This window comes from Cricetulus griseus, chromosome 8 (genome assembly GCF_003668045.3).
Source record: "Cricetulus griseus strain 17A/GY chromosome 8, alternate assembly CriGri-PICRH-1.0, whole genome shotgun sequence".
NCBI classification, from domain to species: Eukaryota; Metazoa; Chordata; class Mammalia; order Rodentia; family Cricetidae; genus Cricetulus; species Cricetulus griseus.
Genome location: NC_048601.1, coordinates 97,937,013 through 97,950,984, shown reverse-complemented (window position 1 = coordinate 97,950,984; position 13,972 = coordinate 97,937,013). Strand labels below are relative to the sequence as shown.

Here is a 13,972-nt window from a genome sequence, read left to right as displayed (position 1 = left end):
ACCTCTGTGACCTGACAAGCCCTCTCTACATCCAAGTCTCAGGAAGTCTCCTGAAACACAGGCCTAAGGAAAAGCTCGATCCAGAAGTACAGGTGGGGTAGTACGTTACTGTAGCTGCAGAGGGCCAGACTTGCCCATGGCTTGCTGAGGGAAGGAATGCTTACTGCAGGAAGGGAAAGAAAGAATGCTCAGAGACACAGGAAGGAGGGACTGTGGCTTCCTCTTTATTGGACACTTTGTAGATGACACACAGATCTACAGTTAAATAATTATTAAAATACCGACCAGGACTACAGCCCTGACCCAGGGTTCCAAACCAGAAGCAATAAGGGATGGGGTGATGAGCTGGCAGTACTCTTCCAACATCACCAAAACCCATAACCCAAGACTCTGTGAATCCTTCCAGGGTCAGACCAGGGCTTGGGCCCTTGGGTTAACCCAGGGACCCTTGGCTGCATCTCTTAGGGCAAGGTAACCAGCAAGGGTCTGGAGGGAACAGCCAGCCAAGTCCAGACACAGACAGACCCAAACGGAAGGAAGAAGATGGGAAACGGACATGTGCTGTCCAGCTGGAGATAAGATGCAGCAAAGGCAGGCTGAGGGGAGAGGCTGGGGCAGTATTGCAGCAGTGCGGGAGTGCAGCCCCAGGGTCCTGTCCTGAGTGGCTGGTCAGGTGTCAGCTGGCAGTCTCCAGGTGGCATTCCTGACCCAAGCCTGGCTGAGGGCTCACACGTTGTGGGTCCTCTTGGTGAGCTGGGGCTCCTCATCTACCAGTTTGGATTTGAGGTGCTCCTTGTAGGCAAGGATGTCTCCAGGCCATTTAGTGATTGTCTGCTTCTCACAGACCCAAATCTCCTGTGCAACCTAGAAACAGATATTGGGGCTCAATCTGGCCACTCCTCAGCACCCTCCCCACAACCAGCACGGTACGGTATGGCATTTTCCGAATGAAAGAGCCTCTTCACTGAGGCCTCACCCAAACCCATATCCAGCTTACTCTCTCTGGGGACATTTACCCAAGAGCACTATAACCAGCATTCTAGAATTTTCCAAGCCAGATCCTGCTATGCCACTCTGCTACTGTGAGGTCTCCAGCAGGCTCCTGATCTATTCAGAGGCTTCATGAGCTATGTGATGATTTTCTATCCTAGCTTCTGTAGAAGCTCAGAAATGGCCAGCAGCCTTTCCTCCTCCTAATCCGAATTCTTAGTACAACACTTATTTTTTGGGGCTGAAGAATCTTTAGACAGGGGCTAGAGAGATGGCTCAGAGGTTAAGAGCACTGACTGCTCTTCCAGAGGTCCTGAGTTCAATTCCCAAAAACCACATGGTGGCTCACAACCATCCGTTATGAGATCTGGTGCCCTCTTCTGGTGTGCAGATATACATGGAAGCAGAATGTTGTGTACATAATAAAATATTTTAAAAAAAAGAATCTTTAGACAGTAATAAAAGTCATCTATACCAAGTTAACTACTATCACCAGAGCCGTGATGGACTGTGGGATAGCTGTGATAGATCGTGTGGCCTGTCACCAGGCCACATGGACCCAAGCTCCTTCCCTGGATTTTGCAAATGTGTTCAGCTCTCCATGTGGCACAATTGTGTTTCACACAACCTTCTCCCCTACATTTCATTCTGTGCCTCAGGCCACACTAACCTGCTGGATGAGTCTGAAGTCATGGCTGACTAGCATCATACCACCCTCAAACTCATTGATGGCATCTGCCAGTGCATCAATGGTCTCGATGTCCAGGTGATTGGTAGGCTCGTCCAGAAAGAGCATGTGAGGGTTCTGCCAGGCCAGCCAGGCCAAACACACTCGACACTTCTGCCCATCCGACAGGTTCCGGATTGGGCTCACCTGGAGGAATCATGACATAAGAACTTGGTGTTACACCTGCTGTGCAGCATAGGACTTCCCTCCCCTCTCTGGCTCCTGTTAGCACTATCGCCCGCCCCCCTCTCACTGCAAGACATTTACTTAGGACAACCCAAGAACACACAGCAAGACGCTGGCCAAGCCATTCATTACTCTTGAGCTTGACAGGGGACACCTGGAAACATGGGCACTCAGCCCTCTCACTGTTAGCATGTAAGTTCTGGTGCATGGCATGAGCGATGGTCCTGCAGTTTCCTGCCAGTTCCCTTGTGCTCTTAAGCACTCTGGCTCGAGAGCCTGTCAAGAGTCTCACTCACTGTCCTTTCCCACAACCCTGTGGTATAGAACACTTCAGAGGAAAGAAATGGAGGAGACTCTGGTACTGCTTCCAAATCCAGGTGTGAGGACAGTGTTCTCTGATCACCTGGCCACAGCCTCTGAGCCACCTTGGGTCCCTCCCCCCTCCCTCACCTGCTGCTTCCCAGTAAGGCCATATCTCCCAATGATCTTCCTCATCTCCTCCTTTTCCTTGATCTCCGGGTAGCATTTCATCATATACTCCAATGGCGAAAGGTCCAGGTCCAGCTGCTCCTGTAAGTGCTACAGAGAAAGCAAGAAAGACCACATTTGCGGGGAACGTCCTCCTAGAGGAGGCCACTTGGCATGACAGGGGTTGCCCTGAAAGGGGTCTACCCCAGGAGCCCACCCAGACACTTTGCTCAGGATCCAAGAAGCAGGGAGAAGCCAATGTTCCTAGAGGGGCTTGGACAGATATGGTCCCTTCTTCTACCCTGACCCCAACCTTGATGCCAGGACTGTACCTGATGGTAACGCCCTATCTTGACATGAGAATGCTTCCGGATCATTCCATCTGTGGGTAGAAGCTAGGAAAGAGTTAAGTAGAATCAGAAAAGTAAACATGCCAAAAAGGAATCCCAAACAGAAGCAAACACATGCACAGGGCTCAAACAACCTCTCAATCAATCAACTCTACTAACACAGACTATAGTCTAGGCACTCTTTAATGTTAGAGGGGCTGGGCAGATGCTCAGTGGATTAAGGCACTGACTGCCAAGCTTGACAATCTGAGATGATCTGGAACCCACATGGTGGAAGGTGGCAACTGACATCCATAAGTCCTCTGACCACCACACGGGAATGCACACACAATAAAATAAATGTAAAAGCTTAGAAAGACTTACTAAAACACTCTCAAGGCAGGTGAAAATACACAGCAGTTTACTAGGTGGACATGAAAGGTCCATTGTATAATACATCAATAAGGCACTTCATGTAGGTAGGTACAACACACATTTTCTCGAAAGAAACTCCAATGTATAGGCCACCTTACAGACTAACAAACACTGTCCCATGCATGCACTCTTAGTCATACAGATTCTTGCCCACCCACCCTCTGTGGCCTCAGCACTGCCCCAGTCCCTCCAGGTGGCTCACTCAAGCAAAGCATTCATTCACTCTCTTCTTCCTTAATGAAGGTACCAGGAGAAGCCTGACATTCTACCTTAGCACCATACCTCTCCAGTGAGCAGCTTCAAAAGAGTGGACTTCCCTGCACCATTAGGTCCTACCAGAGCCACCCGTGTATCAAGGTCAATGCCAAATTCTAGATTATTGTAGATGCAAGGCTGAGGTGGGTAAAGAGAGAGAGGGGAACAAGGTTAGAACTTGAATCTATTCTGCCTGGCATGTCAACTCCATAAGTGTACAGAATGGAGGAGGGAATTACTGTCAAAGCCGATCCCAACCCGCCGTTTTTAATCTGCTAAGCCTCAAAATCATCACCCTGGCAAAAGTCAGCAAGAATGGGAGAAGCTCCCAATGCTGAAACAGTCCATGCAAAGTGTACCCGGCCGGCCTCCTAGATACACACAGGCTCGTCACATGCGCTCTGGCCTATACTCACTCCGTCTTTTGTGTACTTGAAGCTCACGTTCTGCACCATGATGACAGGCGGTGGGATTTTACCACACGGTGGGAAATAAAATGACAGCGTCTAGAAGGAGGCATTTTTGTGTCAGTACGTTTTTTTTTTTTAAACCCACGCTTCAGCTGCCTAATATAACCATCAGATCTCACCTTGTCACTCACAACCCTTTCTGTTAGTCCTGATGCCATCATTTTCTGTAGCGTTTTCTCTTTGCTCTGAGCCTGCCGGGCCAGCTTGGCACTGCCATGGCCAAACCTGGCAATGTAGTTCTGTAAGAGACCACAAGAGGGATTGGAGTGTGTGCAAGAGACATGAAGGGGCTTGTAGTGTATGTAGGAAACTAGATTGGGGTTTAGGGTGTGCATGCACACAGGACACCAGAAGCAGCAGCTCCATTGTTTGTGTGTTTGTGTGTGTGTTTTGTTTTTTTTAAAAAGATTTTATTTATTTATTTTGTATAGTCTTCTGCCTGCAGGCCAGCAGAGGGCACCAGATCTCATTACAGATGGTTGTGAGCCACCATGTGGTTGCTGGGAATTGAACTCAGGACCTCTGAAAGAAGAGTCAGTGCTCTTAACTGCTGAGCCATCTCTCCCCAGCCCCAGCAGCTCCGTGTTTTTTTTTTTTTTTTTTTGAGAGAGTTTCTCCATGTAGCACTGGCTGTCCAGGAACTCACTCTGTAGGCCAGAATGGCCTCAAGCAGAGATCACCTGCCTTTGCCTCCCAAGTGCTGGAATTAAAGGTGTGTGCCACCATGCCCAGCCTCAACTCTTAAACCTTGACTAAGAAATGACCCCACAATTCTTCCCAGCCTCCCCTAGCCCCCATCCCTTCCCAATACAGGTGGAGAATGGCAGTGTAACTTCCCTACCTTCATGTGTGCGATCTGGTCCTGCTCCCAGTGAAACCTCTTCATCTGGTTCTCCTCCAGCTCCAGCCGCGTCTTCACATACTGATCATAATTACCCTGTGGGGAAATGCCCCAAGCAAGGCAGGCAATAAACACCCATACACATAAAGAAAAGAACTTAGATTCTAGATTAGAGATAGATAATACATCCACATATGATAGTTCCAACAAATGACTGCAAATATGCAGTTTTGGAAGGTGATATAAGAAACTATCAATGTTCCCACAGTGACAGTGACTGTGACTATGAATGAAAAGGTCTATTGTCCCTTTTCCCATTTGAAACTGGTGGAATCCAGGCTGGTATGACCCTCAGACTTCAGCCAACATAATGCTGGGGTCATGTATGTGCCACAACACCTGGCACTATTTTTCATTAAAAAAATATGACATTTTTCTTTATTTAGTGGTATGTGTGTATTCATGAGATTCCCAGAATATACATCAGATGCTCAAAACCACCTCTAACTCCAGCTGCAAAGGATCCAACACCTCTGGACTAAGTAGGAACCTGCACTCACCTGCACAAACCCACACATGTATACATAATTAAAAATGGTAATAAAAACAAGTATTTTTAAGAATTAAAAAACAAACAAGGCAAAAGAGGGAGACTGCTGAGACACTAACTTATTTTCACGTGCACCAAGGTCTCACAATGAGGGGGCGAGGGGGCACAGCTGCCAACTGTGGCCTATGGTCAGAAGCAAAGGCTTTGAAACTAAAATAAAATGGGCTGCAGGACTTCTGTAAAAGGATGTTTTGGTATTTAATAACAAATTCAAAGAATCAGTAAGTGTAGGAGCCAAAGTCCACTCACCGTGTAATACTTAAGTTTCTTGTTGTGCATGTGGATGATATTGGTACAGACTCCATTCAGAAAGTCCTGGGAATGTGACACAAGGACCAGGATGCGCTTGAAACTGTAAAGCCAAAGAGCCAATCACAAAGATTGCAAGCTAGAGACTGGTCAAAAAGCCCACACAGCCAGACCCCAAAGTCCTCACCCTCTTCCACCCTCACCCCCATGTGCCTTGCCGATCCTGCAGCTAGCACTGCATTCACTCAATAAAGGCTTTTGGAGCCTCTCCGCGGTAAGACAGCCTGAGCCTGAGTCTTCTGTTCTGTCCACAGAATGGATGGGAGATGGAGTAGTAGTGAAGTCAACAGTCTGTATATACAAGTATCCAGAACTGTAGGCAGGGCCAACTCAAACCGCTTCAGTAAGAGAAACAGCACTAAGGTACATCCGACTGTTTCCTTTTAAAGCTGAGACAATAGTCCAAGCTACTCAGTTCTTTGGTTATAAAAGAACCATGATCATATATGTTAAAATTTTTCTTTATCACCACATCATGAATTTAAGCATTAGACTCACTTCATATGATTTGTATGTGTATAAACACATACATACTATTAAACATTGTCTTTAATAAAGATGCTGTGTTTCAGGTATAGGAAAAACAAAAGTTTTGGTTTTAAAACCTCATATATTTCCGACTAAAAAAACCCCCAAAACACCCCAATGAAACAAAAGGCCCACTCTTAACTGCATTTGGCACTGGCTATATCTGGCCCCGCTTTGGCCTCCTTTCACACACTCATCAAGGAAGCTTCTGAGCACCTATTTCCTTTGGACTCTGCTACTGACCCCTCAGGGATCTGTGGCTCCCAACCCCGCCTCTTACGTCTTAAGTTCCTCTTCCAGCCACACACAAGCATCCAGGTCCAGGTGGTTGGTAGGCTCATCCAGAAGCAGCATGAAGGGCCGAATAAAGAGGGCTCTGAAGGACACAAAAGGGAACAAGAGGCACCTTGAGTGCCGAATGGAAGGCACAGCTTGCCTGCCACAATGTTGGTTGGGTCTAGACTGAATCCTTCAGCCAATCTATAGCAGTCTTCTTGGACTGCCAGCCCTCCCCCCATCACGACAGGAGACTTATTAATTATCAATATTCAGCTTAGACTGTTCCACTACCATTTTAATTTAATCTGTTTCTCTTCATCTATCTTTTGCCTCAGGGCCTTTTAACTTTCTTATTTTTTTAAAAAAAAATAATTTATTTTTATTTTATGTGCATTGGTATTTTGCATGCATGTATGTCTGCGTGAGGGTGTCAGATCTTGGAGTTGTAGGCTGCAATGTGGGTGCTGGGAACTGAATCTGGGTCCTTTGGAAGAACAGAGAGAGTCACTTCTCCAGTCCCTATGTTTTTCATTCTGCATGTACTACTTTCCTGCTTCCTCGGTGTCTGTCTGTCTGTCTGTCTGCTGCCTGGCTGGCCCCTGGTGTCTCTCTTTCTCCATTGTTCTCTCCTCCCTTGAGCCTAGATGCCTCCTTCTACTTACTCTCTCTGTCCGCCAGCCCAGACCATCCCTCTAATGCCTAGCTATTGGCCATTCAGCTTTTTATTAGACCAGTCAGGTGTCTTAGGCAGGCAAGGTAAGACAAATGTAGCACATGTTTACATAGTTAAATGTTGCATAAACAAATGAAGCACATCTAAACATAATTAAAAAACAGATGCAACACATCTTCACATAGTTCAACAAATGTTCTTCAACACCAATCTGTTTTCTACCTCAGAGAGAAGGGGCTCCAGAACTCAGGACCCAAAGGTAGAAAGAGAATAGGAATGCAGCCTATAGGTAAGGCTGAGAAGGCCTTTTTGCACCTGAGGTTTCAGATGGCAGTTGGTGAGCATCAGAGGCACAACAGGAAACAAGTTATCAAAGCAACAACCATCCTGGTTAGACTATTTGATGGGGCTGCCAGACTCCAGCAAGCACCCAAACAAAGAATGTCCTTTCCTTACACAGTAAGTCCAGGAACAGGCTAAAACTCTGGCTTCCAGACTGCAGTTACCATTCTTGGGGAACTTGGTAAAAGTATTTCTGAGCATCACACTCAAGTTGAGAGTTGTCTCTAAAGCTCCTAAGTCAGCCAGAGCAGCTTATGGTTATCAAGTGGAGCCACTGTACTTAAGTTTTAAGACACAGGAAACTCTTTAGGCCCATGGGGCAGCCTCACCAATCTGCTTCCCAGGAATGGAGCCATGCAGAAGGCATCACACATTTAATTAGCACTATGGCTTGAATGCATGTGGGCTCCCACTGAGAGGCATTAAGAGGGAATACATCTGAATGTTGATGCTTGGCCTCTGCAAGGTGAGCAAGATTAGGCAGTCATTGGGGTAGAGCCCAATGAGCACACATTTGTGGCTTTATAAAGAGCCAAAGAGAGATACACAAAAAACTTCCCTATCTCTCACTACATGAAGCCTACACTATACTTCAGGATTCTGCTAGTAAACCACCATCAGATGAGGCTCCTTGGCCTTGTACCTTCAGAACCATGAGTCTCTTCTCTTTATAAAGTGTGCAGCCTCAGATAACTTCATTATTATAATTGAAAACAACTCAGCACTCTGGGGAGGGACACTCAAGTAGTGCTGAACTATAGAAACTCATGTGAAGAACAGGTTTCTCCAGGGGTAAAAAGGACAGGTGACGTCAGTGCTGTCCACTATTTCACTATCATAAAAATTGGCAAGTGGAAGCACAAAAGGCAGGAGGAGGTGGAGGTGAAAGAAAAACGTAACTCTTACCATTTTACCTGAGTCTGCACAGAATGCTCCTGGACCATGTGCTGAAGAGCCAGCACTGAGCATGCAACTACTTTTGAGTGCCTCAGCCAGGACACTCAGTCTCGTCCACACCCCCATCCATGCCACATCACTGATGGTCATCTCGTCTGACACACACTGACCATGGCACCTGTTCTACAGGCCTACCAGAGTGAGAATTCCACTCCAGGAGATGGGGACTCCAAGCAAAGAGGGAAGGGGGGAACTCACCTGGCAAGAGCAACTCTCATCCGCCAGCCACCACTGAAGTCTTTCAGCTTCTTGCGCTGCATGGCAGGTGTGAAACCCAGCCCATGTAAGATCCTTGAGGCCCTCATCTCCGCTTTGTCAGCATCCAGCTCTTCCAGCCGCTCATAGAGTTCCATGAGCTTCTCACACTCCGCTGCGGGTGGGTGACACAGGACCATCAGCTCCCTGAGGGTCCCCGGAGGAAGCCCAGCCCACCCGTGGTGCAGAGCCCTACCATCCTCGTGAGCTAACCGCTCGGCCTCCCTCTCCAGCATGGCTCGCTCTGTGTCCACCTCCATCACACACTCCAAGGGGGTTTTCTCGCTAGGAGGCATCTCACGAGTCAGATGGTAGATGTCTATGTGCTCAGGGATGGGCACTTCACGTTTCCCAATAGCAGAGAGCAGCATGGATTTCCCTGAGAGAGAGAGAGAGACATAAAGAAACCCAGTCACTTCATCGTTCCTTTGTGCTTGTTTCTAACAGGCCCAGCATGCCCATTCTTTAACTGCCTCACTTCTTTTCACTCAATCAAATCCCACTATCCTTCACCTCAGGATTCCCTTTCCAACTTCCAGCCTTGTGCTGCTGCTCCTGTGAAGTCCTGTTTATTTACAATGGCTTCACACACCCTACTTACTCCCCACCCCCCGTTTCCCATACCAATTCTCTAACACCTTCTGTCAAAAACTACTCACTCGGTACTCACTGCACACTGCTGTGCCATAAATCCCCGGTCCCTGGCTTGTCTGTCCCCACTCATAGTATTAATTCCTTGCTTTGCTAGTGCTAAATACATACGGAGTGACACATGAGCCAAGAAGGAGAAACCTCCCACTTTGCCCTCTAAGGGCCTCACCAATTCCATTTAAGCCAATGAGACCATAACGACGGCCTGAGTTGAGTTCCAGTTTGGTGTCACTGAGCAGCTCTTGACCATGAAAGGTCAGTGAAAGGTTGATGATGTGGACGTCAGTGCTGTTGGGGTGAGAGGCCAGGACGCCGGTGACGGCTCGAGCAGCCGCTTTCTTCATCTCAAAGTCCTCTAGCTCCTTGGTCAGCAAATCAACTTCTGGAGACAAACCAATTTGGGAAGGGGCTGTCAGACAGACTCGGATCTGGGTCGAACAGGCAGATCTCACAGGACCCGAGCTCAAGTCATTCAAAGCGTACTCAAGAATTCCAAGATCGGCTGAGTGGTGGCGCACACCTTTAGTCCTAGCAGTCGGGAGGTAGAGGCAGGTGAATCTCTGAGTTTGAGACCAGCCTGGTCTACAGAGCGAATTCCAGGACAGCCAAAGCTACAGAGAAACCCTGTCACAAACAACCAAAAAACATTCCAAGAACTTCAAACCCAGTGCACATGGCAGACTTGCCCAATATCTGCTTTCACAGATGAGTTTCACTCTGTCCTCTTTTTGATTCTAAGCTCTCTTGTCGTAGCAAAGTCCTTTCCCTCCCACTGTGTTGAACCTCTCCACCGTCACTGCTAAGCCAGCTGGGGATAAGACTCCCTAAGGCCTAACTTCATCACACTAGCTAGTTTCCTTCTATAACTCTTACTATGGAGATGATTCTTACCACTTAACTCTTATCAGTCATTTTTAACTCTATTTTCTTTCTACTCCCATTGTTAATGTCATTATGCTTCTTCAGGTGTTTAGTGTTCTCTCTAACAATACTCCAAATGTGGTCCCTGCATATGCATATAAACAACCGAGATGACTAAAATAGACACAGATAACATTGCAGAATGTCTCAGGGGATAACGAAAGGACACAACCAATGTTAGCTGTCATGAAAAGGCTTTGAGAGTAAATCTCAAATACAGCTTGTACAAATACTATAGTATCAAAAGATGTATCAAAGGGACAATGAGCAGTCTACATGCAGCAGCAGGACTGTGTAGTGACTTTTCAGGGAAGTGAAGAGACAGGCACTAAACTGTAATGGTCATGACTATGCATTCCCACCTTTCCCCCTTGTCACAGTTAACGTCACAAAAACCTGGGAAGAGGGAACCTCATTGAAGAATTGCCTCCACCAGACTGGCCAGTGGCCGTGTAAGGCATTTTCTTTCTTTCTTTTTTTGGTTTTTAGAGGCAGGGTTTCTCTGTGGCTTTGGAGGCTGCCTTGGAACTCCCTCTTGTAGACCAGGGTGGTCTCAAACTCACTGAGATCTGCCTGCCTCTCCCAGTGCTGGGATTAAAGGTGTGCACCGCTGCTGCTGCTGCTGCTGCTGCTGCTGCCGCCGCCGCCACCACCAGGCTTGTAAGGCATTTTCTTAATTGTTAATTAATGTATCGGGTCCAGTGTGGGCAGTGCCACCTCCAGCTAGGTGGGTCTGTCTGGGCCACATCTGAAAGCTAGCTGAGCAAAACAGTAAGCAGCATTCCTCCATAGTCCTTGCCTTACTTCCCTCCAAGAGGGACTGTAACCTGGAAATATAACAGGAAATAAACTTTTTCCTCCCAAATTGTTTTTAATCAGTGTTTTGTCATGGCAATAGAGAAAGGAACCTAGAAAATAAAGCTTCTGAAAGTAAACTATGTTTATACTATGAGTGAGTAGCACAACAAATATGGAGAAATGCTCAATAAATCCCCAAAACACAACAAAACCAAAGCTGTTTTCTCAGGAAAATTAACTAAAACAATATGTAACAATAATTTACAAATTAGTATAATCACTATCCCTGTGACATCACAAGAGTACCATATGGTAAAGCCTGACATATCACCACTGTAGGTTAGAAGGAAAACCGAGAAAAATGATATTAGTTGCCTTTTCTTTTGTCTACTTCAGCATCAGGATAGACCAACAACCCCTAACCGCGTTTGTCACTTCAGTTTCGTTTCCTTGATCGGTAACAAGGTGGCACTATCTTTAACTTTATGGGTTTGCTTTTCACTAAAAAGTTTCACGGCATATAAAGGTGCATGTGTTGGGATTTTTACTTAGTAAAAGCAGCCCACGCTGGCCTCCTGAATGTTGGAATTAGGCCTATGCATCTGAATCCAACTAGAGACACTCTTCATTGCCTCTGCATCCAGATTCTCATTTTGTTTGGCTGAGGCAACCAGCTCAGGGAATTCACCCAATTCCCCTCCATCACCTGTGGTCTCTCTGCCATTGGCCTCCTCATTTTTCTCCTCTGCCACCTGAGGTTCTGTGACAGTGTCTCCATTTTCTTCATGTCCCTTTCTGGGCCGCTGTCGAGCTTTGGCGGCTTCCTTCTTTTTGGCTGCTTTTTTCTTGGCCAGGTCGGAGGGCATGGTGATGAGCCACAGGGGTAGTGACTGTTCTTTGAGTCTGAAGAAAAGCAAACAGATACTCCAAAATGCTAAACTTATCGGTAAGAATGTCTGAGCCGCAGTCCATCCCTCCTCGGAATTTTCCTATCAAGCCTCTGGTGCCCCACTCTGCCTCTGCCAACTTTGTCAGGGTCTCTTCGCACAGTCTGGACCGGTCTTCCAGCCTCGTCGCCTCCTTTAGGACTCGCGCGCCAATCCCCACCGCCGGGCGGGCGGCGGGCGGGCGGACAGACGGGCGCGGCGCGGGCCGGCCTCGCCGGGACGAGCTCTTCCCCCACGGCCTGGAGGAGGGACCGCTCTGCCCCTGGTCTCTACTTTCCCAACTTGGCGCTCGCGCACCTCAGCCGGCTGCCTCCTTTTCGGGTCTTCGCCAGGAGTCCGACCCGGACCTGGTTTGGGCCGCTCCCCTCCACCCCACCGCCTGCGGCGCGGTTTCTCCCCGGGATCCACGCGTCCTCCCCGGCGGGTCCCAAAGGGTCTTCGCGCTCGCTGCCCCTAACCTCCCCCACAGCCCGCGCGCCGGCCTCTCCGCCTGGGCCACTTCTTTCCCCGTCCGGCCCTTTCCATCCCGACCCTGGTCTCCCTGCCGCGTCTCCTCCCGCTTCCTGCTCACGGGTCCGCTCTCCTCCCCTCCGGCTCGCCTTCCCCCTCACTCAACTCACGGGGCCTCGCCGCTCGGCCTCTGTCGCAACAGTGCTGCTCCTTGAGCTCCTCCGCGTGCGGCCGGCTCGTCAGCCAATCACGGCTCCCGGTGGCCCTTGGCGCGCTGCCGCGAGGGCTCCTGGGAAATGCAGTTCTTGACTCGCAACGACCTGGGGCGGGACAGTTCTCAAGAACTACCACGAAATCCCGAGAGTGGCGCGGTCCTAGTGACGCCATCAGAACGCGCGAGGCTCCGGGGCGAGGGAGGATTAGCGTCCGAGAGTCCCCGTCCCAGCAGGCCGGCTTAAAGTGTTGGGAACTGCAAGTCCCAGATTGCTCCTCGGAGAGGCGAGCCCGTCTCCCAGACAGTACCTACCTCTAGCAGATGGGTTTACCCGGCTGCCCAACCGGTTTAGCCAGCAGGGAGTGCAGCCACGCTTCCTTCCCAGCATGCATGCAAACAAAGGGAGGAGAGAGGTAGAGGTGCGGGGGGCAGGCAAGAGTGAGGTGCTGCCGGGGGCAGGCGGCGTGAAGATGGGGTGGCCTTCCGCAGACCTCCACGCCGCTCCCCCAGTTTCATGGAGCCGAAATTGCAGAGCCGCGGCCATCGCTAACCAAACTTTTAGAACGTGCTAGAGGTGCTTGTATCTTAGCTGACAGCAACCGGATTCCATCAGAGCAGAGAGTCTAAAGTAAGCCGGCCGGAGGCGGTGGCCCACGCCTTTAATCCAGGCAGGCGGATCTCTGTGAGTTCGAGGCCAGCCTGGTCTACAAGAGCTAGTTGCAGGACAGCCTCCAAAGCCACAGAGAAACCTGTCTCGGAACCCCCCCCCCCCCAGAAAAAGAAAAGAAAACAACAACAACGAAAACCAACCCAACAAAATTTGAGTCTAAAGTAAAAGGACCACTGTAACACGAAGTAATATTAAATGACCCAGAGACTGATATTGGGTTTCAAGCTTCAAGCTAAATATCCGAAAAGCAAAGCAGCTGGCCACTAGCTTCTTACCTCTACCTCAGGCTGAATGGGCTGCTCCTGTCTCCACGAGCTCTCACCAGACTGTAACCTGGCTGTGGTTGGAGAATGAATTCTTCTCTGAGAACTTGCTTCTGTCTTACATACTTCCCTAATGTTGGGATTAAAGGTGTGAGCTATGATTCTCTTTTAGACTGATTCACTCTTGTGTAGATCTGGGTGGCCTTGGACTCAAAGATCCATCTACCTCTTAATCCCGGGTCTTAGAATTAAAGGTGTGTACCATCACCTAGCTTCTGGCTGCTGAGATTAAAGGCGTGTGCCTCGCTTCCATGGCTTGTGGGTGACTTTGCTTTCTGAATCCTCAGTCAAGCTTTAATAAATCACAAGTAATATATCACTACAGACTCAACTTTGCTGAGTTT

The 13,972-nt window shown here is 48.6% G+C and overlaps 1 protein-coding gene across 2 annotated transcripts; it reads right to left on the bottom strand.

Moving 5' to 3' along the window:
* Positions 1 to 202: 202 nt before the first annotated feature.
* Positions 203 to 12,727, bottom strand: LOC100760577 (ATP-binding cassette sub-family F member 2). 2 transcript variants are annotated; one of them, XM_027428427.2, is made up of 15 exons: positions 12,592 to 12,727; positions 11,731 to 11,927; positions 9,475 to 9,687; positions 8,851 to 9,033; positions 8,598 to 8,769; positions 6,429 to 6,524; positions 5,561 to 5,663; positions 4,702 to 4,797; positions 3,980 to 4,099; positions 3,807 to 3,896; positions 3,418 to 3,528; positions 2,704 to 2,766; positions 2,354 to 2,482; positions 1,661 to 1,864; positions 203 to 864 (listed from the first exon to the last, which is right to left on the bottom strand). In XM_027428427.2, the coding sequence occupies exons 2-15, from the start codon at positions 11,888 to 11,890 to the stop codon at positions 727 to 729; spliced, it is 1,878 nt and encodes a 625-aa protein (XP_027284228.1). In that variant the 5' UTR covers positions 11,891 to 11,927; positions 12,592 to 12,727; the 3' UTR covers positions 203 to 726. The 2 variants fall into 2 exon arrangements, with proteins under 2 accessions (XP_027284228.1, XP_035304771.1); XM_035448880.1 differs by lacking the exon at positions 12,592 to 12,727 and adding an exon at positions 12,269 to 12,400 and having other exon boundaries at positions 204 to 864.
* Between the last annotated feature and the right edge of the window lie 1,245 nt (positions 12,728 to 13,972).